The 27,576-nt window shown below is 36.9% G+C and overlaps 1 protein-coding gene across 5 annotated transcripts in view; it reads left to right on the top strand.

Moving 5' to 3' along the window:
* The first annotated feature begins 1,302 nt into the window (after positions 1-1,302).
* GABRA2 (gamma-aminobutyric acid type A receptor subunit alpha2) overlaps positions 1,303-27,576 on the top strand; it is a 59,956-nt gene continuing 33,682 nt past the window's right edge. Inside the window, exons 1-3 of one of the 5 annotated variants that reach the window (XM_013172689.3) lie at positions 1,303-1,351; positions 2,665-2,753; positions 5,318-5,433. In XM_013172689.3, the coding sequence (XP_013028143.2) occupies positions 1,304-1,351; positions 2,665-2,753; positions 5,318-5,433 (253 nt within the window). In that variant the 5' untranslated portion in view covers position 1,303. The other 4 variants (XM_013172690.3, XM_013172691.3, XM_048072924.2 and 1 more) reach the window with 4 other exon arrangements.

Genomic DNA, 27,576 nt, shown 5'->3' with positions numbered 1-27,576 from the left:
ATATTGCCTCTGATATCTCATGTACTGCCTCAGTAACCTGCCCCTGCACTCAGCTTCACTGCAACTTGAGATGCCCCATAGCTCTGTCCAAATTGTCTGAGAATAGGAATAAGGAGTTATTTTCAAGTTTCTAATTCTTTTAAGGTATGTGCTTTATCTGAAGTGTGACTTCAATTTATAAAACTATGGTTAAATCTCTAGGAATATCACCAGTAAATAAGTGTAATCAGAGCCTAAAACCCAGCACATATTTCTGGGGGAAGGCTTTGAGCACTATCTCGTTATAAATACATACCTTGCCCCGTGTGGCTTTTGAAGAATGACAATATGCTATCATAGCAACAAGAAGCCACTGTGACTGCTTTCCTTAATAAATGTGTTTTTCTATTTTTTGATGCAAATCACATACAAAAACCAGAATCCAATTTTGTATTATGGTTAATTGAAATGACTTTTGGGAAGGAATGCCATGAATACCTGTGGGGAAAAAAAGATTCTGCTTTTATTATGTAACAAATTTCAAACTAATCAGAAAGGGTCTTTACTTTTGATGATGTTTTCTTTCTGCTTATTGATATTTGTGAAGTCACCCTGTCTTAGGATAAGTAATTCAAGCTAGTTTTCTTTACTGCGAGGGTTGATGTTTCCTTCAGTATCAGCTCTTAATTCTGCAGAATCATTTACAGCCAGGTTTTTCTGTTCTTTCTCCTAAGATGTGAGGACTTACAGGCAGATCCAAAGAAAGCTTGAGATTGACCGCAGAGGTGATCAGATACCTGGTCAGACAATGAGGAAATGCGAGCAGAGGGCATTTTCACATCAGGGGAGATGAGGCTGTGGGATCTTAGGCCCAGGGTGAGAAGGCTGCTGAATGAATGATCTTCAGATTGCAGTTTTTGCATTCATGTCCTTACCATTGTCATTTTACTGGTTATTTAATATCAAAGAAAAACAGCTTGTTCCCTCTCTTGTCCCATTCTTGCTGCAGGTTATGAAAAAAGCTCAGAGCTGGAAGAAACGGAACAACCTGACAGCCCAAGCACTTTTCTTTTGTCTCAGGCTCTGCTGTGGAGTCGCTCAGCCACTGGAGGAGAAGGAAAACAGGAGGACCTCTGGTTGCAACCAGCAACAATTTGGAAGCAAGAAACTGAGGGAAAACAGCAGAGAGTAGGAAAAGGAATCCCCAGGTTTTTGCAGTTGATTCTATAGATAACTGAAAAAAAGTAGCAATTCTTCCTTTTGCTCCTCCCCCCACACACCATGTCTGTGCACGCAATTTCACATGTTCATTCGGGAACTGGTCATGATTCAGAAGCAAGCAAAAAGCCTTCACTCTAAATGCAACAGACAGGTAGGCCAGCGATGTTAAGAGGGTAAGTGAGAACTGTTTTCTGCAACTAATGGTTCGAAAGGAAAGGAGATAGACATTGGCTTAAAAAAAAATAACGCAATTTTATTGCTGGTGCTGTTTTCAAGTTAACAACGCAAAATGAGGGCACACTAAATATAAACCCTTATCTTTGTCAAGACTGTCCTCATCCACTTGCACTGGAAAGCCTAAAATTCATGGGAAGGGATCCTAGCATAGGGCCACCTACTACTGAAGGAGGACCGCGCATTACCAAGGAGGGCAGCGCGACTGAAAAGACAACACAACAGAAACTAAATAAAAAAAAAAAAAAAAAAAAAGAGGAAAGAAAAAGCCAGGCTCGTTTCGTTGTCTTGGCTGCCTGCACCCTCCGCTCCCTTGCAATGACAGACTTTTCTTTCCGCATCTCAATTAGGCTGTGCCAACGGGCGGGGAAGGGAATGGCGATGAGAGGGGGCCGGGGGGCGGCCACTTGCCCGCACCACACCGCAGGCCGTACCCACGGCGCGCTCAACAAGCGGCGACCGAAAGGCCGAGGAGGGCCACCCAAAGCGCTGTTTGTCGTTTATTATTTATTTATTTATTTTGGGGTGGCGGCGTTCCGTTGCGGACGCGAGGCCACCGCAGCCCCCCTGTCAGGAGCGGCCGTTTCGGCAGGGTGACTTGCATCTTCCCTGCCCCCGCGCCGGCACCGGGGCCGGGGGGGCCCCGTTCCCTCACCCTCCCCATCTGAAGCCCCCCCTTCCCACCCCGGCTGCTCCCAGGTAGGGTCCCTGGGGGTCGCCGCCGGCCGCGGGTAGCCCTATGGCCACTAACGGTCGCTGCGCGGCCGCTAACGGGGGCTGCCCCCCCCGGCGGTGGGCGCTCGGCTGGGGGCGGCTCGACCGCGGTCCCCTGGCCGAGCCCCGTGACACCCCCGTGGCCCCCCTCCCTCGGCTGCGGTGTGCCGTAGAGAGGCGAGGAATGGTTAAACCCCGGTCTTTTTATACATGCGTCTTTTTTTTTTTTTTTTTTTCGTCTTGGGGCTTTCAGCTTACGGAAAAGGAAAGCATCTGATGCGTCTGCTCACATGCCACTTTTGGTCATACGTTGCCTCTTTGCACAGAGCAGGATCGCTGGGAAAGATGGAGATACAATAAGTTGCTAGTAGTGAAAAGTGCTGCATATGAAATAACCCGGCGGTTTCCCTTCTCCACCGAAGTGACATATTTTTTTCCTCGGGTTAAGTTGAAACCGCTGCCTGGCGGAGCCTGACTGTGGCTGAGAGTGGGTTTGTGTTTTTCTTGCACCGTTAGGTTTTGCAAAGAGCGGTGATGAAGAGGAAGCTGGCACTCTCCAAGATGCAGTTGGTTCTTCTCGTTTTATTGGTGTGGCTACCAACAAGGTGAGGGGATGTTTAATTGTGTCGTCCGGTGCAAACATATATGTTATGATCTTCTAAGGGTAAGCTTGTGTGAGAGGTTATAGAAGTGGAGTGTATAGTAATGTAATAAAAATCTCTCTTAGCTGTTCGAATGCAGTATTACATAGTTTCCAGAGCAAATGCCGTGGGAAAAGGCAGTCCGGGGATCATATAAACGTTAACGACTTGTCCTTAAACAGTTTGTGAATTGATGCTTTATTTCATTGTGTCAAAGAAGAACTAAATTTTAAATGCCGTATTGTAAAATCTGATTCTTAAAGATATATCGGAGTTACCCTATCACAGTGATTCTGTACCATACAGAACAGTTAAGATGTAGAAATAGATTATTGTGGTCAAATAGCAAATCATAGTCTAAAATAATGTTGGCTTTTTTTTTTTTTTTTTTTAAATATGGGCATGTCTTTTTTTTTTGGTCTCTTTTTTGGTCAACATAACAGAATTTAGAATGATACTTAAGCTTTACACCTCTAGGTGGAGATAGCATACAACTTCACAATCGCATATAATAAAACAATAGCTTCATTTATTAATCAACTTTTTTATTTTGTTTGAAGTTCCCCATTTCTAAAGTGACAATGTAAGAGAAAGTAATTTTAATCATACAATTAGTTTTGTGTTTCCCACGGTCCCTAAACATCCCTAAGTTGTAGTTTGTAACTTTGGTTTACTTGCTGTGGTTCTCACTGCAGTAGGTCTTGTCCTAATATGGTACTGGTCATAAGCTAAATAATGCAAGTTTCAGATGATTTAAAATGTCTACATTCATCTTTGTCTATTTCCTAGTGAACAAAATATTTCCTGAAACTATATTTCCTATTTCACTTTATACCTAACAGTGGTGCAGTATTAGTTGAGTCACAGTGGGCCAGATCCTGCAAACCCTACTCAAGTGAGTAATCGCACTGACGTCAAAGAGGCTACATGCGTAATTAAGGAGTTTATGCCTGAGTAAAGTTTGCAGGATTAAACCCTAATTTGATACAATTGTATGATCTAGTTTTTTTCATGGTATCCTGACTTCAAAAAACTGTTATATCTGAAAAAGAAGCTTAAAAATGGCAGATACTTAAAGCACAGAAATACATTAAAAAAATAAAATGTGAATCATCCAGTAATTAAGAATAAACTCACACATCAGTAATATCACACATGATATTTTGGTATTTGTTTTATAAGTTATCTGATTTGGGTTGATTATGTGGTTTGTGTAATGGAAAGCACAGACTGCAATGATTTACATGTAAATACTTCCTCCATGCTGTTGAATTGGGGACCAACAAAAAGCCATGTCTTTAATCATTTTATATCTTGCTTGAAAGAAAATGTCACCTAAACCAGCTTCTGGTTTAGAGTAGGAAGAAAACATGTTCGTTATTATGCTGTAATTAGTCATTCAGAATGCCTTGAACAGTAGTTTATCTAGGGATGATAACTACTCAAAATTTCAAATTAAACATGTAGATGGCTAAAAAAGCTATAAATAGTGCATGTAGCAAATGATGCTTTGCTTCCTTAATACCTAATGCTCTGGTATTAAGTAGGTACAATAGATGAGCTCGTGCATTTCACATGCATGGTACTTAAAATTGTTGGTACAGTAACGTTTGCATTTGTAAGGGTTTCTGCAAGGCAGGGTTTTCCTAGTATGCAAAACCTTTGGTTTGGGTGTCCAGGTCTGTGAGGACTGTTCCTAACCACGGCTGTCTGGGCAGCAGGTTCATGCTCCAGCCCCTAGTCTATTCCACAAATATGTGACCCATAAATACTGGAACATCTCTTGCTTTGTTGGGAAAGTTTGAAGCAATTGATGACCTATAGATTCTTCTTGACACTACATATATGCTTTTTTCTATCTAACTTTTAGAAGGTTTGTTTGCATCTAGTGGAACCTCAGATAGTGCTTTTTATAACAAAACATCATTTTAAAAACAGGAAGGCTATACGCAGCTATCCTGCAGCTTGCTAGTCAGCATCGTTGTTCCCACCCACCAAATACTGACATCAGAGGACTCCCTGAGCATGATTGCTGGAGTTTTCCCTCATGTTAGTTCTTCTGGTCATGTACTTAACATGACCATTGGGTGGAGGCATATCCACAGGATTTATCCAGAGAGAGAGTGCACTTAGGTGCGGACTGATAGGATGGAGCTGGAAGGAGACAGTTTTGTGTGTGGGAGCTCAGGTTATCAGTCTGGGAGTGACATGCCACTGGGACCTGGGAAGCTCTTTCACGTTTTTGTACCTGGACAGCCAAATGTGTTAGTGCAACCTCACTGTGATGTAATATTGGATAGAAGTAGAGGGTACTGGAGAATCACTACCAGGAAATTTTAAGTGATACGCCATAGACTATTATGTTTCTGACCATGTTACACATAAATTGTGTATTTGTAGACTCTTAATTGCACTCTTCGTGTTAGAAGGCAAAAAGGTAAATATTCAAGGCCAGCCGGCAAAAACTGCATGTTGAGTGTACATAAAAACATATCTAGCACTTTCTAAAATGTAAAATGTCCATTTAGATCAGTGCTGGCTGACTCCCTGGAAGACGAAGCTAAGAATAACATCACCATCTTTACAAGAATTCTAGACAGACTTCTGGATGGTTATGATAATCGTCTTAGACCTGGATTAGGAGGTAAAAAAAAACAATTAAAGATTGATTTTAAAAAGCCAGTTTTACTGTACAGATTTTATGCGGTGATATTCTTTTTTTTTTTTTTTCCCTAACAACTGATATGTATTTTTATAAATTATTTATAACTCTATATTCACACAGTTGAATCATTTGAAGTTTGAGGAAGATAACATCTATGAATGGAAAGGAGGCACTTTCACACATTTATCTTAAGTAAAGAGAAAAAAATCTGGAGATTTAACATAGTAAAATGGGATGAGAACAAAAATAACATCTAAATCTGTTATTCCAGTCAGGATTTTTTTTTTTTTTTTTTTTTTTTTGAGCTAGGAACACAGGCTTGATTGCCTGCACTGTGACAAGTGTATGTTTTCAGAAATATGCACAAGTGTGTTGTATGGTATGTAAAATTCACATTTTAGATTCATTCCTTGGCCCGGTAAATCCAATGGGAATGTTGTATTTTTTACTTCCTTGAAAATTAGGGTTTGACTCATGAATAGAATTTGTTCCTGGGTACCTTTGGTCATTTAAAAAAAACAGGGTGGTGGTGGTGGGGAGAGAGAATACTAGAGGACAGAAATCCCTGCATTTGTGCCATGGCTGTCATTTTTTTTTCCAAAATGTCAGTTCACATTATCTTTTTCAAGCTGTATGCCAGCTCATGTAAGTATGTAAGCAAGGAATTTAAATAATTTGTTTGGTGTTGCAAGTATTGGGCAGAATGATCTGTGTGGTATGGGGAGGGGCACGATGCCTTCTTTTTGACAATGCTTTGCCTACTGTTATTATTTATGTGTTATTTATACTGAGTAACGAATATTTATGCGTTGATAATAACACTATTATTATTATTATTCATAACAGTTTTGGTAATGGTAGTTTTAAGCCTGGAGACTGTTTCAGCTTACTAAAGCTAATTCTAGTGCAAAATTCCTGGCAGCTGTTGTTGCTCCTGTTGATTTCAGTAAGATCAGGATCAAAGCTAAAGATCTGCTCTGACCTCCATGGAAATTACCCCAAGAAACTCCATTTGATCAAATTAGGAGTTAGTTAAAGCTCACAGCTTTAACAAACACTCCTCCATCCTGACCTGTGGCTCTGCTGCTGTTCTAGTTCTGGAGAATCTTGACTTGCATCTGACGCAGCATAAAGTGGGAGCTAGCACTGGCTGGCAACAGCTTTCTCGTTTTACATTAGTCTTAATCTGAAATATCTTCATTTTTTCAGTTCTGTCCTCTGATACACTTGAGACTTGTGAAATAGTTTATATTAAGGACTTTTTTATTTACATCATCCATAAAATGAGATTTAAAGCATTGTAGATGTGAGAATCCATATAATGATATTTTACATGGAGATTCAGTTTCTCTGCAAAATACTTGATTTTAAGAACTTAGACATAATATGAACATACAGTGCTTTGCAGGTAACTTGCAGAAACATTTCATATCACAAGCTTGAGTTTAATTTGCAGGGCTTGTAATCATGGTTTTTATTAGAAAAATAATGGTAAGTTCTTTTCCTGTTTACAGAAAAAGGATGTGCTATTTAATGAGAGCAGTCTGCAGTTCCTTTGCATATCATGTGTTCTTTTGAATATTAAATTTTATATTGTTTATAACATGAATGTTGAAAACAAATTTACTAACATATATTTATTTTATATTTTCCATTAAATCTACTTCAAAATATCTTCCTCTTTTTCTTTGCCAGGCCTTCTAGGTAATTAAAATATACTTTGGGAGCATAAAAATCAAAGAATTAACATCTGTTTGGTATTGGCATACATGGCAATCAACCCATGCAGAACATGTGTGAAATGAAACTATGTCACGCATATTAAACCGTGATGATTCATGATGCATTAATGTTAATCTGCAAGAGTCCTTCAGTTGTGGATGGACAGATTCTGATAGTTTAAAAGAATACTTGTAAAATTCAGTCGTGATAATCTATGATACAAAATACGCCAAACAACGCTGTTTTAGATAATGCTTAATAATTACGGAGATTTCTATTTCAGAAATTTTGTAGCAATTTATTCCCTTTTCTTTGTTAACCTGTACTCTAAAGAGGAAAATGGAAATTATTATTCTGTTTTCCTTTTTTAAAGACACTATGTGCTTAGTGAGTCCTGATAGTTTCTAAAAGTGCTTTTGCATAGACTACAGCACTTTGACCATGCTGCATGTCATTAATTTAATATCCTTAGGTTCAATTCTGTTCCAGTTACATTTATATGATTCTGAAATAATTCAATTGAAACTAGCAGAGCATTTACTTTGGCATAGCAGCTTGCATTATCCTCCTAGGCTGCTATGACTGAGATCACAATCTGGCCTAACGTGTGGTACACCACAACAGTCCAGGGTCTGAGATAGATTCTTTTAAAATCTTTTCTGAAAACAAGAGTTGTTCACCAGCTCACTTTCACCTGTTGTGAAAGACATTTTTAGAGATGTCTTATAGCAAAATTAAATTCATTGTGAAGAATTACTCAGGTCACAGATGTTATTAAAAATGAAAAGTGCTAGCTTAACATTGGTTATTTTAGCTAATTATTGACCAGGAAAATGGAAATGTAAAGGCTTTTTCAGAGGCTGTATATAAATTCAACGAAGTAATTGCTTGAGAATTTGTTCTAGATTTTAGGGATAGATTTATAATGGATTTTACTGTGAGACTTTGCGTGAGTGTTTTCAGTGGGTAACTTGGTGCTTTACTGATACAAAGATACACTGGAGAACTAAATTATTTTGTATGCACTGTTAGGGAAGCTTTAACGTTTACTGTTGATGCAGTGCTCTCATAAAACAGGTTTTGGCTATTGGAAAGTCTTCCTAGCATCTGGGATCCTTGAATGATGTATGATCACTATAGCGATGCAGAAGCTTGCAGGATGGATGTGGGTAGGGAAAGGAAAACACTGCACTGTCCCCTGAAGTCAGAGACATCTCATAGCACTTAAATAATACTCAGACATACTACGTTGAAATGGATATGCATAAGGATATTCAAAGGGAGATAAAATTTTCTCTGCACTCAGATTATGCTAAACACTGGATTGTAGCTGGAACTGTCTTGACTACCCTCACATTTTTGACATGAACTATTTTACCTGAACTTCACATGCAATTTCTGTTTAGTAATCAAAATAAATTCCAACGTCTGTTTCAAAACAGATTCCTATTCAAAACAAATATGACATTAGCACTATTTTGGAAGAAACACAGCCGTGCAAATGACAAGCCATAAAGAGTTCCATTGTTTATGATACTCTTCAAAAGCATGAAAGTATTTTCTTCTATTTATTTGCTGCAATGTTTGTAAGATGCTTGGATAGAACTTTTTTGTAAATCCTTTGATTTTTATTATCATGTAGAAAAAGCAATCTACAAGCAATGCGCACTAAAAGTGAGCAAGGGAGCAAAAGAGACATTCGATTTTTAAACAGTGAGACAACAGAATGTTGAAGCTGAGATACAGCTACATTCAAACTGGGAACTAATTAAATTATGTATGTTCTGTCTGCTTTCCTCTGCCCTATGGACAGCCATGATTAAAGGAAACTGAGCCATAGAATAAGGTAATCCCTTCTTGTAATATTTTGATACTTGTTTGTATTAGGTATCTTAGCAATAGCATACTTTTTTATTTAAATGGTAGCTTCTTTTTAAATACAGAAATGAGAAGTAAAGGAGAAGTGATGGAGACGGTGCTAGGATTTTGATATTATGTTGGGTACTTCAATAGGCTTACTATCTCTATAAGCTAGTTAGCCTGCATTCCTTTCTCATGTTTGAAATTGCTTTTTTGCAGCATCTGTAGAATTCCTGTTAATTTTACTCTCCCAGATTTATAAAATATGATCAAATACAAGAGCTAATTAGAAAAAACAAAATTTAAACGTTGAAAAAAAGTAGTGGGAAGTAGGAAGAAAAGACAGAGGACTGGGCTTCATAGTCTAGATGCTAAATTTTCAATTAACGTGTTGACATTGAAAATAGCTACACAAATTTATACCTCTTGAGAATCTTTCCACAAACTGTGATCAATCTCACCAACTTCAGGAATGGCATTGGAGATAAATGTTGGTTATTCAAAGAACTGAAGAAGATAAGACAGTAGGTACACACCATTGGAGGTCCCATTTTGAAGGATCCAACTCCACTGCAAGGTGACTTTCAGATATTTTGATCGATTTATACAAGAATCTCTGTTGCATTTTGTTAGAAACATACAGAAATATTTTTTTTTCACAACATTTTAGAAATAAATTGAACAGGAAAACTAAAGAGATCTGAGAATTGTTGCTGATTATTGTTATCAGAGATGGTGAACAGTGAGCATTTAAGGGCTTGATCATCCATCTTTGCAGTGGTGGATATATTGTTGCCTTGAATTGGTGTAGTAGTGTAGAGAATCAGACTGATTAAAAGTTGTATAATGTGCTCAGTAATATGAGCTAAAAAGGAAGAAACTTTTTTTTTTTTTTCAGAGAACTTCATTTTCAATATCAGGAGAGCTATATGCATTCAGATATGTATGTATCAGAGATATGGTTGCCAGGAAGCAAGGCCATCATCATGTGCTGATAATCTGGAATATGCTAAGTTTAGGGCAGTATATTTATATGTCACTGTGATTCAGAGAGTTTTTAATCAGCTTCAGAAACATCAGTAGCTGTTTTAGCAGTCCTTCAGCCAAGAATTCAAAACTTCAGAGGTTCTTGGTAGCCTCGTTGTGCTTGATACACACTCAGAGCACCTTAAAAGAAGGCCCTTGGACTCTTTTTGTTGCAGAACACTCTAGGGAAGCTATCACTACTGTTTTTAAAGGAAAGTTTCACTACTGTTTCTAAAGGAACATGTGCTCAGTCTGTTCCCTTGCTCAGTCTGGTTGCTACCTTAGTGCTTCTTTGCTTCAGTTTCGTCTTTTGGAGAAGGTAGTGCCTCTCCCTGTATGTAGTGCAGAGTAGTTCAGAGCAGTAGCTGCATTTTCTGGAAGCCCACTATGCATGTAGTTATACTGGGATGCGAAGGGGTAAATACTGTATGTTTTTCTTTAAGGTTCACATGGAGTCTGGCCATAATGTTAGTTATTGTTAGTTATTAACATAATGTTAATTAGGTCCTAATAGTTCATTCAGAGGAGTCAGTGAGAAACTCAGATTAATTTATGTTAGACTTGCTGATAATAATAATAATAATAGTAGTAGTAATAATAATCATCATCATCATCATCATCTAGGGAATAAATCAGTATGGGACTGGAGGGATAAAAACCCTCAGAAACTCTTGTGCCACTGAAGAACAAACCAGTGAAAATGTTACAGAATAGGTTACTGGCTGAGGAGCTTTTTTTTTCAAGGTGAAAGTCTGTGAATAAAACAACAGTGAAGATGTGAAAATAAAATCGTTACAACTGTGAAAAGTATTGCAATTATGGAAAGTGTTGCACAGTGCAAAGTGACAAAATGTTATGCTTCACAATGTTTACCAAAAATCTGGCTATTTTGCTGTAAAGTTTATACGCCTATAAAAGGAACGTGTCTGAAAAGATCTCCCAGTTCACTGAACATGTATATTCTATATCTTTTTTATTTACTTTTTCCTGGCAAAGTATCAGCATTTGCTTATAATACTAGAAATACTGCTGATGAAACCAAGACTTTATTAAGGATATTAAGATGTGGAAGAAGATACTGCAGTATCTTCAAATTTCTGTGGGGCTCATTGTAGCTCATTGTAAATCAGACTGACAGGATTGTTTAGTTTTTCAGACAGTTTTGATGGGCTAAGACAAACATTACCTTTTTTTTTTTTTTTCCCAATATGTTAGTAATACATACCGAGAATACTAAGTTATTGAGAAACTGTTGCAATCCTGTGGCCTTGCTGGTCTCTGAAGTGTTCTATTGTTGGTTGCTTCCCTGTAAGACCTTTTACCATGTTAAATGAATCTTGCAATCAGTTTGCTATCTGAAATGCAGATTTATTTTTCACTCAGGTAGACTGGTTTTGATAGACAAGGACCAAAGGATTGCATTTCTGTTGTTCCAAAATTCTTATTACTCTTATGAAATGATACCATGTATGTACTTGAATTAGAAGCATAAGTATTATTTAATTAACTAACTCGGAAACATTTTCAGAAATATTTAAGTATATTAGAAATCCATCCAGGATATGTTTACTGGATTTTAGTGAATTTCATGGATTTTATCAGTGGATTTTATCCAAGCATAGAGTGAATTTAAAATGTAGAAATCAATGTATATATTGCTTACAATTAAACAAACAAACAAAAACCACATTAGTTATTCTGTAGCAATAAAGACCCATTTCATAATACAAAATTAATAGTATTCTGGCTTACACTGACAGGTGTACTTACAAACAGTATCAGGAAGTATCAGGAATGCTTATTGGTATGATGTAGCCTTGGAGTATTCCATTTTGTATATTCTTTGTGTAGTAGACATACAGAAAGTTACATGTCAAATCTTTTATTTAATAATGTATACCAAAAGAGTGCCAACTGAAGAACGTAAGAAGGAAGCTGTTGAGATCTCTTATTCAACTGTATAAACACCTAAAGGTTTAAAAGTTTTGGTGAAGAACTAGCAGCTAATAAAAGCATTGATCTAAAAATAAAAATGCACAGAGCATATGTAGGACACTGACAATATTTGGAGTAACTCTGCCCTTCAGAGAGTTGGCAAAATGGACCTTATGAGTATGCTGAATTTAAGAAAAAATGGTAGATAACATCATACAGTGTATGAGTCGACATCACTGTTTTGTTTATGTTTTTGGTCATGCAACAGTGACCAATCTTTAAGCAAACAGTTGTGCATAACTATCTCTTTCAAGACAATTCATTAGCAAAAGTCGACATTTTATTTTCAATGGCAACTTAAATAGACATCGGAACTCCTTCAGCTTCTTTGCATAGAAAAAGTATTTTTTTTTTTTAAAGCTTAGTTCTTGCAGCGTCTAATGGCAAATACATATTTAATTATATTTCCTGTATTTTAGCACCTCAGAAAAAGCTGCCATGAGACCCACCTCTTACTACCTGTTTATATTCTTCATAATGTAACAGGATTCTTCTCCATACTAGGCCTGATTGTGGTTGAAAACAATGTAATAATATTATTTTTTTACAAGCCATAATAAAAGAGAGAAGAAATGTGACTTCTTTTCTCTTTAGCTTTAGGTCATAACTATTAGGCCAATGGTAGTGATTTTCAACACAGTCACAGAGGTGATGGTTTCTCAGAGAAGTGTTAGAATCTCCCATCTTTAGAGACACAGATTAAAAAAAATGACAAAATATGACCTGTACAACCTGGTCTGTCTTCAGATTTGGGTCTGCCTTGGACCTTACAGAGGTCCTTTCTAAAGTGAATTATTCTAAGATTCAATGACTTGAAGACAGCAAGACATTGAAATAATGGCTGAAGTTTTCCATCTTAATTGGCAACTGTGAAAAAATGAATTTTAGAACATCAGTTCTGGAAGACAGCTGAATAAAAATATATGTGTTGATCAAGCGCTGAAACTGCCTATGGACAGTAGGATGCACAGTGTTGTACAGCTTCTGAGTTTATTATTCAGAGTAGAAGATTTGGATTAAACAGAAAAGGTCTGGAGAAATGCAGAGAATATATCCTTCTTATGGTCTTTGTCTTGAATTACTGAACATTCAGCAGAAACTGGGACTTGACTAATAGTCTAAAAATGACTATAGCTATCTTTTTCCCACCATCACCATAACGTAGAGTCCTGAAGACTGTTAAATATGGGAAAAAGTATCTCTGAGGAGAGGTACTGTATTTCATCGGACATTCCTAGTATACTTTGTCATCATTAGATAGGCAGCATATGGGGAACTGAAAAGTTTTACGGTGCTGTCTGTGCATTCTGAAGCCTGGCACTTCCTCAGGGAACACCGAGGAACATGCTAAACTTTGCCTTTCTCAAGTGTTTTCCTGAGGGAGATCTGCCTTTTTTCTTCTTTATCTCTCTCTCTATGTATTTTTTTCTTCATATTTGCCCCTCTATCCTTCTGAATATCAAACTAGGAGTATATCTACCTCACAGTCCCAGGACTCCATTTCATGCATTCTTCTAGAAAATACCTAACTCTCTTCTTTATCAAAATTCCATCAATTTATTTCACTCCATCTAAATACAGTTTTACCCAGATCCAGGCGTCATGTGCTGTACAGAAGCAGTTGTCTAATTTTGGGTATTATTGTGGTGTGAAACTCATACTTGCCTTAGCCTCCTACCAGATATAGTTGCTTACATCCATATCCTGAAAGATTTCATATCTAATGAAACCTGATTGAGGAGGTTGAGAATGACGCAAAGGCAGCTTCCTCACTAAATAGAAAATAAAGATCCTTCTCTACCCACAGATTGTATGGCCTTCCTTTTGTGCTGGTACATTTTTGTTGGTATTATTTAGTGGTCTGTGATAGATCTGTTGCTTCTGGCAATATTCCTGTCTACACATTATGCTTCTGTTTTCTTGAGAGTCACAATTTCATGACCATTTTTAATAATCTTTTCAGTGCACAAACTAGTGTATTCAATTTCTAGAATTAGTAGCATGTAGAGAGAAAGTTATGTCTTCAACAAGGATCATGCAGGACATTTTAATTGCCTGTACATTAAGACTGCATTTGCTTTGTTTTTTGCAATATTTCTTGAAGTAGAGAGATAAAATGGCAATTGGTTGCTTTTAAAAAACTGGCAGATTAAGACAGCTGAATGATTTTTTTTTTCAAATACCCACTGGAAACTTGGAAGTGGAATAAAAAAATCAGTTTTACCATTAGAGGATGTGCATAATTTCCTACGTAAATGTTTTTCAACGATGAGTCATCTGTCTCAAAAACAGCTATAGAAGGTATATCAGATAAAGTTTTGTGTTTCTCTATAATTTGGCAGCTTGCTAAATTAAAATATTGGTAGAAGATTTTGAATTAATATTGTCAAAAGTCTAATAAATTCTGATTATAAGAATTAGGGTACTTGAATATGTCAAGTGTAATCTTTAAACACATTTTAATATCTGTTTTTTTTTTCAGGTTAATACATGAATTAAATTAATCACAAGCTGAAGGAATTTTTATTTACCACTGTCATCCTAATAGCAGTTTGCTTTTTAATGCAAAATACGTGAGCACTATTTTTATGAAATTGTCTTTACGTTAGGATAGTATGATTCTGCTGACCTTCTGGAAATGTTTTTTCTATTTTTCTATTTGGGAACCATTTATATGATTACTTTGTAGCAAATAACTCTTGATTTAAATTCCATGATTCCGTGCCATATGTTGAGAGCTATTTAATAATTAGAGCAGTTAACCCTGTGAAAAAAATAGAAATCAATCTCTCTCTTGCTTGGGATTATTGTGCACCTCAAAGGACACGAAACATTTTAGTAAATTGTGTAGCTGCCGTCAGAGATTGAATTTACTTGCATCAGACCAAATTACATTAATTAGCCTGTCAGTACATTCATATGTGGTCCTGTGCATGCATTTCTTGTTGAACCAGTAGAAATCCTGCATCAAAAGTCATGATCTGCAACCTGTGCAGGAAAAAATGTGGATGCCCCATGTTCAGTCTGCTTAGTTTTATACAAACTTTGTTATGTATCTCGTAACCTTTAATGATATGGCTATTAGAATTGATTGTAATACAAATTCAGTGCAGTGGACCACTGACTATCATTATGTTCTAACATGTAGTTCAGTAATTATTGGTTAAAAACTCACGTATGCTATAAAATATACATGTCTATTGTATGTTCATCATGGCTCTCAGAGCAGTGACACTGAAAGTGTATTGGAGAACTTGTACTACTTTGCAGAAGAGGTAACCTTTCCATTTGCGTAAGTGCTAAAGGTACACAAGGGTGAAATAACAGGGAAGTATGATCCAACTTGATCATCCAGTGATGGAACAAATCCACGTCTTCAAGTCCAAATACTGTGCTGTTTTACAGGTCCTGTAATTTCTAACACTGATTTGACTTGAATGGAGAGGTTTATACAGAAAATATATTCCAGCTGGAAAGATGACTTCTAAATGCTCTGTTGGTTTATTTTGACACACTGTTTTTCATCAAAGTGTACAAAGATTTCTTGCATTTGGGATCTTTCATGTGAATGTAGTTTCCCAGAGTTACTAATTTGTATTTATCATGTTTTTTGTTTTAATTTCAAAAATGACATCTTCCTGATCCCGTAAATACTTGAATGGCAGAAAAAAAATGAATAACTGAAAGATTGCCCTGTCATTAGGAATGCTTCATCTCTTTGTTGGTCTCCATTGCTCGGAACTAATTCTCTCATCCAGGAGAGGTAATTATCTTCCTACACATTCCCTGATTTTTCTTTCTTGCATCCATTTTTAGTTGTCCTGAAATAACAGATTCTTCAGACCACTTCTGTGAAAAGATTGGGAGTGATTAATGTCATCCCTTTCCGTTCCCTCTAGTGTGCAAGACTTTCAGCAGAACACCAGAGAGCAGGAGGAGAAAGGATAGTCTATTTGTCTTTGAGAATTTAGATGTGGGCTGGAGGGACAATACCTGCCCTGAGTAGATCAGCCTAATGTTCTAGATATTTCCTCACTGACAATCTGACAGCTGCTCTGGATGCCTTTTCATTCTCATTATTTGAAGTCACTAATATTTTTCCACAATGAATCAAAGGAAAAAAGTCCCTTTGCATGAGAAGTTGAGGAGCAACAGTAGTATAGAGTATATAAATGAGAAAAAGCAGAAGTTTGAGCCTTACATTAAGTGCTGTGTTGATAAAAACCCTCTGTCATCCTGAGGGTATGCCATTGTATTTCACTGACTGTCTTTATTAGTGTCCCCAGTGTTAATTGAGTACCAAACCATTAACTTCTTTATACTAGATCTTTAAATGTGAACTTGGTACTGCATTGCCTCATATAGTTTCTGAACAACAGTTTTCCTCCTGGAAAATTTAATAATTAAATAAAGATGAGAGGGAGAAATATAAATGCCTGTTGTTTGAGATAAGGGAATGGTCGCATCCTGAATAATTCCTTTCAGTCTGTGGGGTGTTAAAGAAGTTAGAGAATTCTATATTCTTGTTGCCAGGAATTTTGTGTTCAGTTGACCATAAGAAAAATGAACAGATAATCTTGTTTGCTACTGCATAAAAGGCTAATTTTAAATTAACTAAATGTTTTAAGATAATATTCTGTAGTAAATGCTGTCTGCATTCTCAGAAAGCCAAAGTATCTGCTTAGGAGAATATGTACATTAAGAAATTGGGACTTCACTGATTCTAATTAAACTCATGTTACCATCATTTTAAAAAAAATAATAATGCTGTTTTGTGTAGCCAAGACAATCATTTTGTATTTTCTGCCTGTACAAAACTGTTAATTTAATATTAAAGGAAAATCTTGTCCCATGTATATACACCTGTCCACATATAGAAGCTTGAACAGGTTCTGAAAGTCCCACGGACAGCCAGACGGGAATTCTTTTGTCCTAGCAACCATAAAAGACGAATTGGAGGCTGCTTAATCCAAGCTCTGGGAGTACTCTGGGAGTGTGCTTTAGAGGAGATTCTGGGAAACACTGCTATCTGTAAAGTAGCTTGGAGACTCAGCCATGGTACTTTTGCGTCCTTCAGTACACTTCTTGCAGGCACATTATACAGCCTTAATGTAAGACCATTTTTATTATTAACCGGATAACAGAATAATAACTGACAAGTCTGTATCATGTTGAAGTGGGATTAAAAAAATAAATAAATAAAAAAATTGCCCCCATAACTGTCCATATTTTTAACTCATTCAGGGGTTACTTGTTTGATTTAAGTATTAATATAAATAATCTCTGTTGGGTTAAACCAGGAACTCATTGTTTCTCCTGTTTAGCAAGAAGCTTATTATCTGTGGTCATCCCATGGGTTGTCCTGCTAAACAAAATATGTTAAGAATAAAAGAAGGCATCTCAGCAGCCAGTCTGATTAGTGCTGTGTCTCAAAGTCCATACCTCTGTTTCTCCTTTCGCTTCATATCAGCAATTGCAGGGATTAGGAAAGTGTAAAGAATGCTTGTCAGTTCTCATGCACTCTGGGTATTTTGGGGTGTTAACATACAAGCTACATTCAGCTGATTTTAGTAAGTCCACACTAACTTTTTTGAGAACATTAGAATAATCTAGGTAAACATTAATCTCTAGTACTTTATAGTTATTTTCAGCTGGTTTAAAATAGGATCTGCTGACTAGCATGGCATCTATTTTTTTTTTTAATTGTGTCACAATCTTCTGAAATATGATTATAGTATTTTAGACAGTGTTACCTATTAAAATATACATTTGAGGCTCCTGCAAAAAATAAAAAATAAAATCGAGTGCCCACTAATATACAGCTCTGTTAAATAAAGGCAGTACATTTTACTGCCATTGATTCCTCTCAAGCTTGGATGCAAAGTGCAGATCTAGCAAATGAAAAAAGAATTGTAGCTCCATTTTTAATGACTATGTAGTATATATGTTTAGTAACTGTGTACTTACTATAATTGGATCTGAAAGAATCATAATTTTCAATGCTTCTTAAGTCTTTTGATCCCCAGAGGAACTCCTTCAGCCTCTGGGATTTAGGAACCTGTGAATTTCATACCTTGCTCTGATAGTAGCAAGCCGTGAGGAGATGCTGATAGCTGATGACAATGGGTGTTTGCCACAGATTAGACAAGATTTGTTTACAGAGCTTCATCCCAATTTCTTTCAGCTTCAGGGTTCCAGCTCTTTGGATGTAGCTGATCACAGAGATAGGTATTCTCCAGAGGCTTCCTCTGAAGCCTGCAATCATCATGGAAGGCCTTTTTCACTGATGTCAGTGGCTTGTGGCATGCCACTCAAATATTCATTATGTAATTAATAAGGATAATAAGCGCTTGGGACAGTGTCTGTTTTAGCTTAGGAAAATAGTGTGTAGCCAAAGGGTGCAATCTTGTATGTATTATCACAATTCTTTGGTCAATCCAGTGTGTCACTAGAGTTTTGTGGCCATCTCACATCTCCTTGGTGCAGAAGGGATCTCTCATGCTCTTTCAGGAAATTATGAGAATTTGCTTCTGTTGAAAGGCACTGAAGGAGAGACACCTCTCAAAACTTGTACTTCCACTGTAAAATTGACATGTTATCAGCATAAGACAAAGTGGTTCCTGAAATCCAACCTGCAGAAAATAAAGGCTGAGTGATCTTGGTTAGAATAATGCCTGGGCCTTTATTACAGGAGATGAGGAACAGTAAAGGCACATCTGAAAAATTTCAGACTCAGACACTTCATGACTCTAAAGAGAATGTAAAGATGCTGCTGTTTTAAAATTATATACTTTTATCGGGACATGTGTTTTGGAGTACAGAAGGGGCTGGCAGTGCGAGTGTGTCAAATGTGATGATCTGTAAATACTGTGACTTGGAATAAAGTACAGAGGTTAAACCTGAAATCAGCCTAGAAGAGTTTGACAGGATGTCCCATGACTTTAAGTATAAAGGTCATCAAATTCAAACATTTTAAAAAAGAAAGAAAAACTTTAGAATATAAGTTTCTAAAATCTAAGTTTCTAAAATTAATTAATAATTAATTACTATTTTAATTAATTGGCAGTTGATACTGAGATTGTAAAAAAAGTTGCTTGAGGTGCCAAATGTCTGTGAAGTCCAACAATAATGGCCAAGAGTATCTAGTGTTTGCACTTCTGATTTGCTTCAAGCCCTCTCTTGTGCTTAAGTAGCAGCAGGATTCAAGCTAGACACTGTTTCATTGGCTGGCCTGATGTGATATGGGTTGCGCCAGACAGTACAATAGCCTTCTCATCAGGAATGCAGTACATTCTCGCTTAAACATCTTATTTATTTTTTACCTGATTCGGAAAATTTATCTGAATCCACGTCTCCTACTTTCCAACTGTGTTAACTAGACATAAGGCTTTTGGTTGCTCTGGGAGAGTTGTCCCTTCCAGTGGGGATGTTTCATGTATCAGAGCACAGAGTGAGACCTATATTTTTTACTGCTGGACTGTAAAGCCATTCTCAGTTTTTGGCCAATTTGCCCCATATAGACTTAGATTTGGCAATGCCTAGCTTTGTACACCGCACGTACAGTGGAATTAATTGCTTCAAACATTCAGGTTTCCTTTGTGGAACATAGGTAAAGCTAGACATGTTGTCACACCTTGGAAGTGATGTGGACATACCCTTAACTGTCTGTAAAAGCAGCTTAAAAGCCAATAAACTCAGTGTGGATCTGTCAAGATAAGCAATTAAAAGTGCTGAAGAGAGGCATGCAGCAGAAGCTATTTCTTGCCAACACAGGTGAAAAATCTAAGTTTGGGTTAGAAAATGCTACCAATCTCTAATTTTTCTGTTCACATTGTTGTGCCCCCTCTAGAGCTCATGCTATTCCTCATCTCCTGAAAACAGAGCTGTGAGATGAGCTGATAGCTTGGGATGATGAAAACTTGGGAGAGAGATAGCATCTTTGTCATGTGCTTGTACTGATGTAAAGCAGAGACATGAACTCAGTTACTGTGTATCAGGGTCTGTCTTGGCCACAAAGGTGAATTTCTAACATAGGGCATGTTTCCTCAGTCTTTGAAAGGAATTGTTCTGCTTTGTATAGATAATTAGATATTGAGCAGAGACTTCAGTTTCTGTCTGCTACATCCCATGAGTACTGCTAGGCTGTGGAATCATTCTCTGTTTTCTAGCTTTCTTTCTAAGTGTCTTTCTGGCCCAGTAAATTTGTAATTATATATAATTTGAGGAACTCAATGGGACTTGGTTGAGAGCCAGTTCTTTAGGCTGCTTGGCAGCATCAGGATATTTTTGCCTTAAGGTGGAAATATAAGCAGTCAGGGAATTTTAGGTACTGACAATGTTAGACGGGAGTTTGGGACTAAGGGGGATTCAAACAAATATAAGTGCAAAATGTAGTCATTATGATCTGGACCACTGAGACATTCAGATTAACTTTTATTGATTTCAGTGGAAACTTGAAGTTTAAACAGCTTTGCGGAGCTTGTCCAATGTACTTAAAAGGATAATTGGGCACCAAGGTCTGTCGTTAGCCCTACCCTTCAGTGACTTTCTTAAACTTGAGTAGAAAGCCCACAATAAAGTTAAAACTGTGCCTCAAATATCACTTGGATCTAAGCTTTTCATTTATAGATCCCTTTGGAAATATATTTAACTTTGCTTCTTGAAGCAATGAGATTTGTAAATTAAAGTTCTATTGGTAGAGAGAGAAGGGAAATTAGTAAGGATAACATTTGTATATGTGATCTATGTTCTTTTCTTCTTTTTGAGTGAGAGTTAAAGCCCAAATCTGTCATATGCATGTGTAAATCGTCTTTGTAATGTGTAAATTTATCATCACAGAGAGAAATTCTAATTTTTATTTTGCTAAGTGGAAACAGTTGTTTTACAGTTTGCACCAGTATCTTACATGCAGGACAAATCGCAGTAATTATCTGACTATGGAGACAATATCGCATTATGTGAATTGCAGATATGCCTACATTTCATTCTGTGCACATTTCGTGGGTAACCTATACCTAAAAAAGACGTAAGCTAAAAACATACCAGAAAAATGTTATACCAAGTCATATATTTTTCTCCAGAAGAAAAGGATGCTGACAGTTAAGTTAAATGATTTTAGCCAGGATAATGTATATATGTCTCTAAAGATACTAATCTCTAAAAATATACCTACTTTTAATTGAAGTTCTGTATTACAGTAAATCTCCCCTAGAGTTTATATTTTTCTTTTATTTCAGACAGGCTGTGTTCACTTTCAGAATCATAAGTATTATTTTGTATAAGAAAAATTCTAAGTCAAAAACGGGCTCCCACTCAGGACCAGGAATTCAGTTAGTCTGAATGACACAATGGTATTTATTTCAAGGGTACTGTATTGCTTTCATGGGTTGTCCAACTTCATGAGTTCTGTATAGGCCATTGTAGGGTCTCTGACAGTCTTCACATGTAGCTGTGTATTTAGTGTATGATGTAATGTCTGTTGATAAAAGCTCTTCAGAGGGAAGTCTGTTTGTGTCTGTTGGCTTACTGGCTGTCAGTTCCTGGGTCTTTCCAGTATGTCTTCAGTATATGTTTTCCTCCTTTCTTCAGATTTTCCACTAATGTCCTACTAAGTGATTGAGAGGATGGAGTTCTTTAATCCATAACACAGGTGGATTATATGTGAATAAAACTTCAATGATCTCTTGAAGAAAAGGCATCTCTTACTGGGTGTAGTAGATTATTGCTCCCTCGCCACTGCCCAAAGTGTCCGTCTGGAGCATAAACCTCTGTCCTTTTCTAGGTTACTGTCAGATTATCCTTTATACTGTTAAACTGCTACAGATAGTGTTCAAACAAACCACTGTTTTGCCACAAAAGTAGCAGAGAGCACATTCTTGTTTTGGTTAACACCACAAGAAATAAAATACAGGGCCTGATTCTGTTTTCATTTATACGAAAGAGAACAAAGAGAGTAACTGTTAACAGTCACTCTTCTAGGTATTGCTAGGTCTTAATGGCAAGCACTCTACATACACTTTGTTAAAGATGGAGATTTGAAAGAGGAGTTTCCATATATTAAGAAATTGTCTTGCCAGTAGATCAAGGATACAGTGAAGCTATTGGAAGTGAAACACTCATGTCAAGGAGAGAAGTGAAGTTGCTTCCTCTGCAAAGCCCACTTCAGTTTACAAATTGGAACTGTATTTGTGTATGTCCATGAAGTTTTGAAACTGTTCTAAGTTAACAGTGGATAATGAATGGAGATGGTAAGTAGTTGGCTAGATAAAACTGTCATATAAAGCGCCAAAACAAAATATAAACAAGAACTGGCAGAACAGTATTCTGAAATATCTGCATTCCTATGGATTTTACTGCTCTCACAGCTCCACATTGCATGACCTTCTTTGACCCTTCATTCTATTCCAGCCAGAGAGTGACTTGAGCTGTCAACAGACACACTAAAGAGCTTGTCAGATAAGGGCAGCATGTTGAGTTCAAACAGTGTTTGATGGATTAAGACCCTGGCTGTTTCACCTGTGCAATTTCTGACTTGTATTATGAATGACAATTTCAAAGCCTTTGGGCAACACTGCCAAGCATGTCCTTGGAGACCATATTACAATGTCAGAACAATGTCAATTCCAGTTAAATAATTTTTAATAGCAAAATAATTAAACTAACATCAAGCTTTTGACAAAATTTCCACAAAAACTCAGAAATCCTCCATTAATTCTCCCACAGCACTCCAAGTCCATCTCCTTTTTTATTTTTTGTTGACGTAATTAAAGAACAGTATTTCATTTTCACATTTTTATGCATGCTGTAGCAGCCCTTCAATTAGTCTTGCAGTGTTCTCCTGGGTACTATTTACTCTACATTTAAAATAATGTTTTTAAGAGAAAGAGAAATTGTTTCATGCCATGCATTAAAACTGCATATATATATATATATATACTTTAAAAGCTCTGTCCCACCAAGAAGTATTTTTGATGGTTTTGGATTACTTCAGGCGGATTGGCTTTTATTTTAGCTGTCCAAACCCTGAACTTACAGTTTTAGTTCTATGACTAAAAGTTTGAATACATAAAAATTCCAACCCAATCTACTAGCCTGTTTTCATGTGAAGATAGCCCTTTCATACAGATGGATAATGTGGCCATTTTTTTTTTTTGGCAACAGAACATCTAGAACCTTCCTGATGGTTCACTCCAAAGAATTCAAGATGAGCACACTCCTTTCTTATTTGGTTTTAGATGTACCTAGAACCAGCCATTCATGCTTTCGTTCTACTCTCTGTGAAGAAAGGATTGTAGATTATTACGATGTGAGGAGAGAAGAAATGAGGAAAACAAATATTATTCTCAAATTTGATAAATATTTAGAAAAATTGTTTCAAGAAAATTCTGCCTCAAAGTATGAGAAAGGACATTTGAAAGAAAGCAGAAAGGTTTTGAAAACTGCCTGGCATGTGGTGTTCCAAAGGATCTCATTCAAAACTGAATTGACTGTGGAAGTTTCTGCTTTTGACAACTGGTAAATGTTGATGAGGAACCTTTTCATATGACTTTTCTGACCATCTGCATTACTCAACTTGTGATTGATTTACATTTCAGCCACTGCAAATTCTCTGCCAAGTGGTCTACTTTAGCTGAGCCAGCTCTTCTGCTAAGGAACAAGTTGGTAGTATATCATACCACCAGAGAGGGTATCCCAAGAACAGGATAGCTGGTGAAGTGGACAAAGATACTGATACCAACTCCAGCTAGGCTCTGAACTCATTTTATAATTTCTGACAAGTCAGTGAGCATTTTTCAATTTGGATATTTAATGTTGGACAGCTAAATCCAGATTTGGCAAACACCTATATTTCGTATTTTTTATACTTTGCTTAATCCTTCTGCTTCAGCTTCCCAAGTATGGAAAAATGCAGATAGTAGAATTATTGTCTTCAGAGAGAGGTTATTATAATTAATGTTTATAAAATCCTAAATGTCATTCAAACACACAATAAACCTTCCAGCTAAGGATACATATGATCTATAAATCTTCTGCTGTTTGGTGTATTTAATACTTTTTTAATTTCTTGATTATTTTTTTTCAATATCGATAGCATGACAGATCAAATAAGGAAAGGGAATCAGAAGAAACCAGTGTTTGAGAATCATCTGAAACATGATCTTAACAGTTCTTGCATTTACTGCTTTTTTTTTTTTAGGATGGGTGTTTCTTCCTCTCTTTATTATTAACTGTCCATTTCTTTTCAACTAATTTTGGCTTCTGTCTTCTGAGAAATTAGCCTAAGCTAAGTCAGATAAGGCTATATTTCTCTTTTAACAGCTATGGCTGCTTTCATTAAAAAAAAAAAAAGTTATTTTAGCTGAGCTATATTTGCTGAATTTCAGGGCAGTCTGTGTAATGTTGGCATGTGTAATGATAGAATATATCATATTCTATACCTGAGATTTTTTTCCCCTTAATGGGAACATCAGAAGTGGAAACTACATTTTTACCCTTTCCTGTTCCTGGTTCATTTTTCAACCTTTAAAGGAAATGATTCAGAATAACTTAAGAGATCACAAGTATAAATGTTAGCCACCACTCCTCCCAACAAACAGTTCTTTAAAAACTGGACTGTTTTTCAAAAGCACTAGGCTTCCATTGATTTAAGCACTTTCAAAAATCAGGCCTTTCAGTGAGGTGTTGACATATCAATTTAAGAAAAAGACTTTATACTGGAAAAACCTTGACCTTATTTTTTCTCACAAAAATAAACTGTAGATGTGTACACAAAAGCATGTTGCATTGAACATTTATTAGCTGAGTACATTACTCTGGCTTTTGCAGAAGTACTTATGATACAGAACTGTTTGAATCTCCAGTGATTTAAGAGGGACTGTGGTAACTAGTGCTGTTCTTAACAGAATGTGAGTTATATAAAGCCTGTAGCTGTGGTGCCTGCTGGACGAATTCTCATCAGAAAGTCTTCTGAAACTGTCCTTTTTTCTCTGAATTGTTTTCAGTAAGTTACTAGTGGGACAAAATGATATGCTCTAATTCGGAGTTTATTTGAAAAGCATGTATTCTTTCAAAGTGAAAACTAGAATGTTTGTTGCAAAAAAGGGTTCTCTTTTCTACATAGATAATGATTACGAAACACTGCATTCAAATTTGTAATTCAGATGAATCTTTGTTGTAACAGTAAGTAAACTAATAAATGAAGAGGCACAAGGCTCAGTCTGCTAATATTAACAGATTATAACTGGAATAATTCAAGATTTATTACATTTCTGCTTCTTAAGGACCATTTTCCTTGTAAGTAGGATATGAATAGAAATGTAAAATATGCAGAATGTTGAGAGGAGGCAGAAAAGAGTCCGCCAGTTCCTCTTTTCTGTTCTTCAGTCTTTTTTTTTTTTTTTGTATCTTCTTTTGCTCTGTTTTTGTTTATCTTTCCTTTTCCCTCAGTCTTCTTATCTGTTGTAACTTTCCAACTTCTCTTGTTCTCTTCATACCGTGTTTCAAGATGTTCTGCTCACTCCCTTCATTCTCAGCTGCAATGTGACTCTTGCCTGAGAAGCAGCCTGGTGGAGTGCCTGCAGTTAGGATGAACCCTCACTTCAGGGAAAAGCAACTGGTTGCGTTGAAACTTATTTCTGTCATCACTACCTGGAGCTATGATGGCTTAAAGGCAGTTTTAGCAGACAGAAAATAATGGTTATGATTAATTTGTATTCATTCTCATTCCTGAGGCTATCAGGGATGAATTTGCCCCAGTACTTTTTATATGCATTGAAGTACTTATCTTAATTATGATGACCTAAAATGAAGCTCTTACAGCTGAGAATCTCTGGATAGCATACCTCATCTTTCCCCCATCCATTCCTCCTCCTGTCCCTCAGTCTTAGTCCTTGACTCAAGGATAATTAGGATCCCTGATTTGAAGTGGTTAATGCACACCAACAGAAGGAATCTACAGGCTGTTGTAATAACAATTCAACAATTACAGGAAGTATCCAGAAACAGAAATAATGTGATTGGATATAGTATTTATTTATTTATTTTTAATATAAAAACTTAAAATGCAAGGTAAACATGAAGAGTTTATGTCCTTTAATTTACTACATGCAAATTGTAAAGACAAGTAGTATGTCAGATGCAAAAAACTGGTATCATTAGGGTGAAGTTACAAGAGGACCATGCTTCAACCATAACTTTTTTTTTTTTTTTTTGGGGGGGGGGTGGATTGGGAGGGGAAGGAAACAGATTGAGATTCAGATTTGCCAAGTGATTTTCTTGCCTCTGACAGAGTTCCTTCAGATTATACCAGTATAATTGAAATTAACCCTGGTTCTTTGCTGTTGGGATACTTGATTGTCAGTCATATATTTGTAACAGCACTGGTTTTTGTGGAACTGTAATTGAGATTGTGTGTTGTCATTACAGTACAGGCCAAATTTCGCAGTTAGTCCCTGCAGCACTGTTTTACCCCCTGAAGAGTAGTCTGTCTTGTCACTTCTCCATTGCATCTCACCCTATGCCAGGTAACCATTTGGAGAGAGTAATTCTTTTTCTGTAGAGTCTCCCACAGGCACCATGCAGTCACTAGTCTTCTGAACTGTACCTGTTGTTTCAGTATTATACTTCAGCCAGACACATATTTATGTTTGTTGAATATTAAGAACGGTGCAGACACAGCACTTTCTGTTGTCCATTGACTTAAAATTAGTTTGTAAACTCTTTGGAGTAGAAATCAACTCTGCTTTTTTTGTAGATGCTGCAGGAGAAATTACTGAGATCTCTATCACACAAATAAACAACTCTCAAGATGTGCAGGGAAAATGTGCTTTCTGAACTTTCAAGAGTGCCTGAATGACACACAGTGACAGTCAGCCTTTATTTATTTGCTTGAAAAGCAATGACAGTCCTGGAAAGAAGGTTCTTTTTTTTGGAGGAAAGGCTTTACCAAGTCTTATATTCTAAAGAATATGTGTCTAGTGTTGGTCTAAGGAAGCAAATTCAAGTTTCCTTAAAAGTGAAAGTGTGGGGGTGTGCTCTCATCATGCTCCAGAAGTTCACTGAAAGCACTGTATCACCTCCATCTCTGCTTTGGGTGCAGCTACATCCCTTTGATAATACAGTGCTCTCTGTGCAGCCACACATGGAACAAGTTTTGCCTTTGCCTGGTGGCTGGTAGAGCTCTTCCAGTCATGGGTGAGTACTGCTGATTTCTTCCAATAGAGGGCAGTGATTATTGGCCTTAGTACAATTACACATAAAATCACATTATCACAGTATCACAGATTTCTAGGTTGGAAGAGACCTCAAGATCATCGAGTCCAACCTCCGACCTAACACTAAGTACTCCACTAAACCATATCACTAAGCTCTACATCTAAACGTCTTTTAAAGACCTCCAGGGATGGTGACTCCACCACCTCCCTGGGCAGCCCGTTCCAATGCTTAATAACCCTTTCGGTAAAGAAGTACTTCCTAACATCCAACCTAAAACTCCCCTGTCGCAACTTCCGCCCATTCCCC

This window comes from Anser cygnoides, chromosome 4 (genome assembly GCF_040182565.1).
Source record: "Anser cygnoides isolate HZ-2024a breed goose chromosome 4, Taihu_goose_T2T_genome, whole genome shotgun sequence".
In the NCBI taxonomy this organism is placed as follows: Eukaryota; Metazoa; Chordata; class Aves; order Anseriformes; family Anatidae; genus Anser; species Anser cygnoides.
This window is presented reverse-complemented; position numbering and strand designations above follow the sequence as displayed.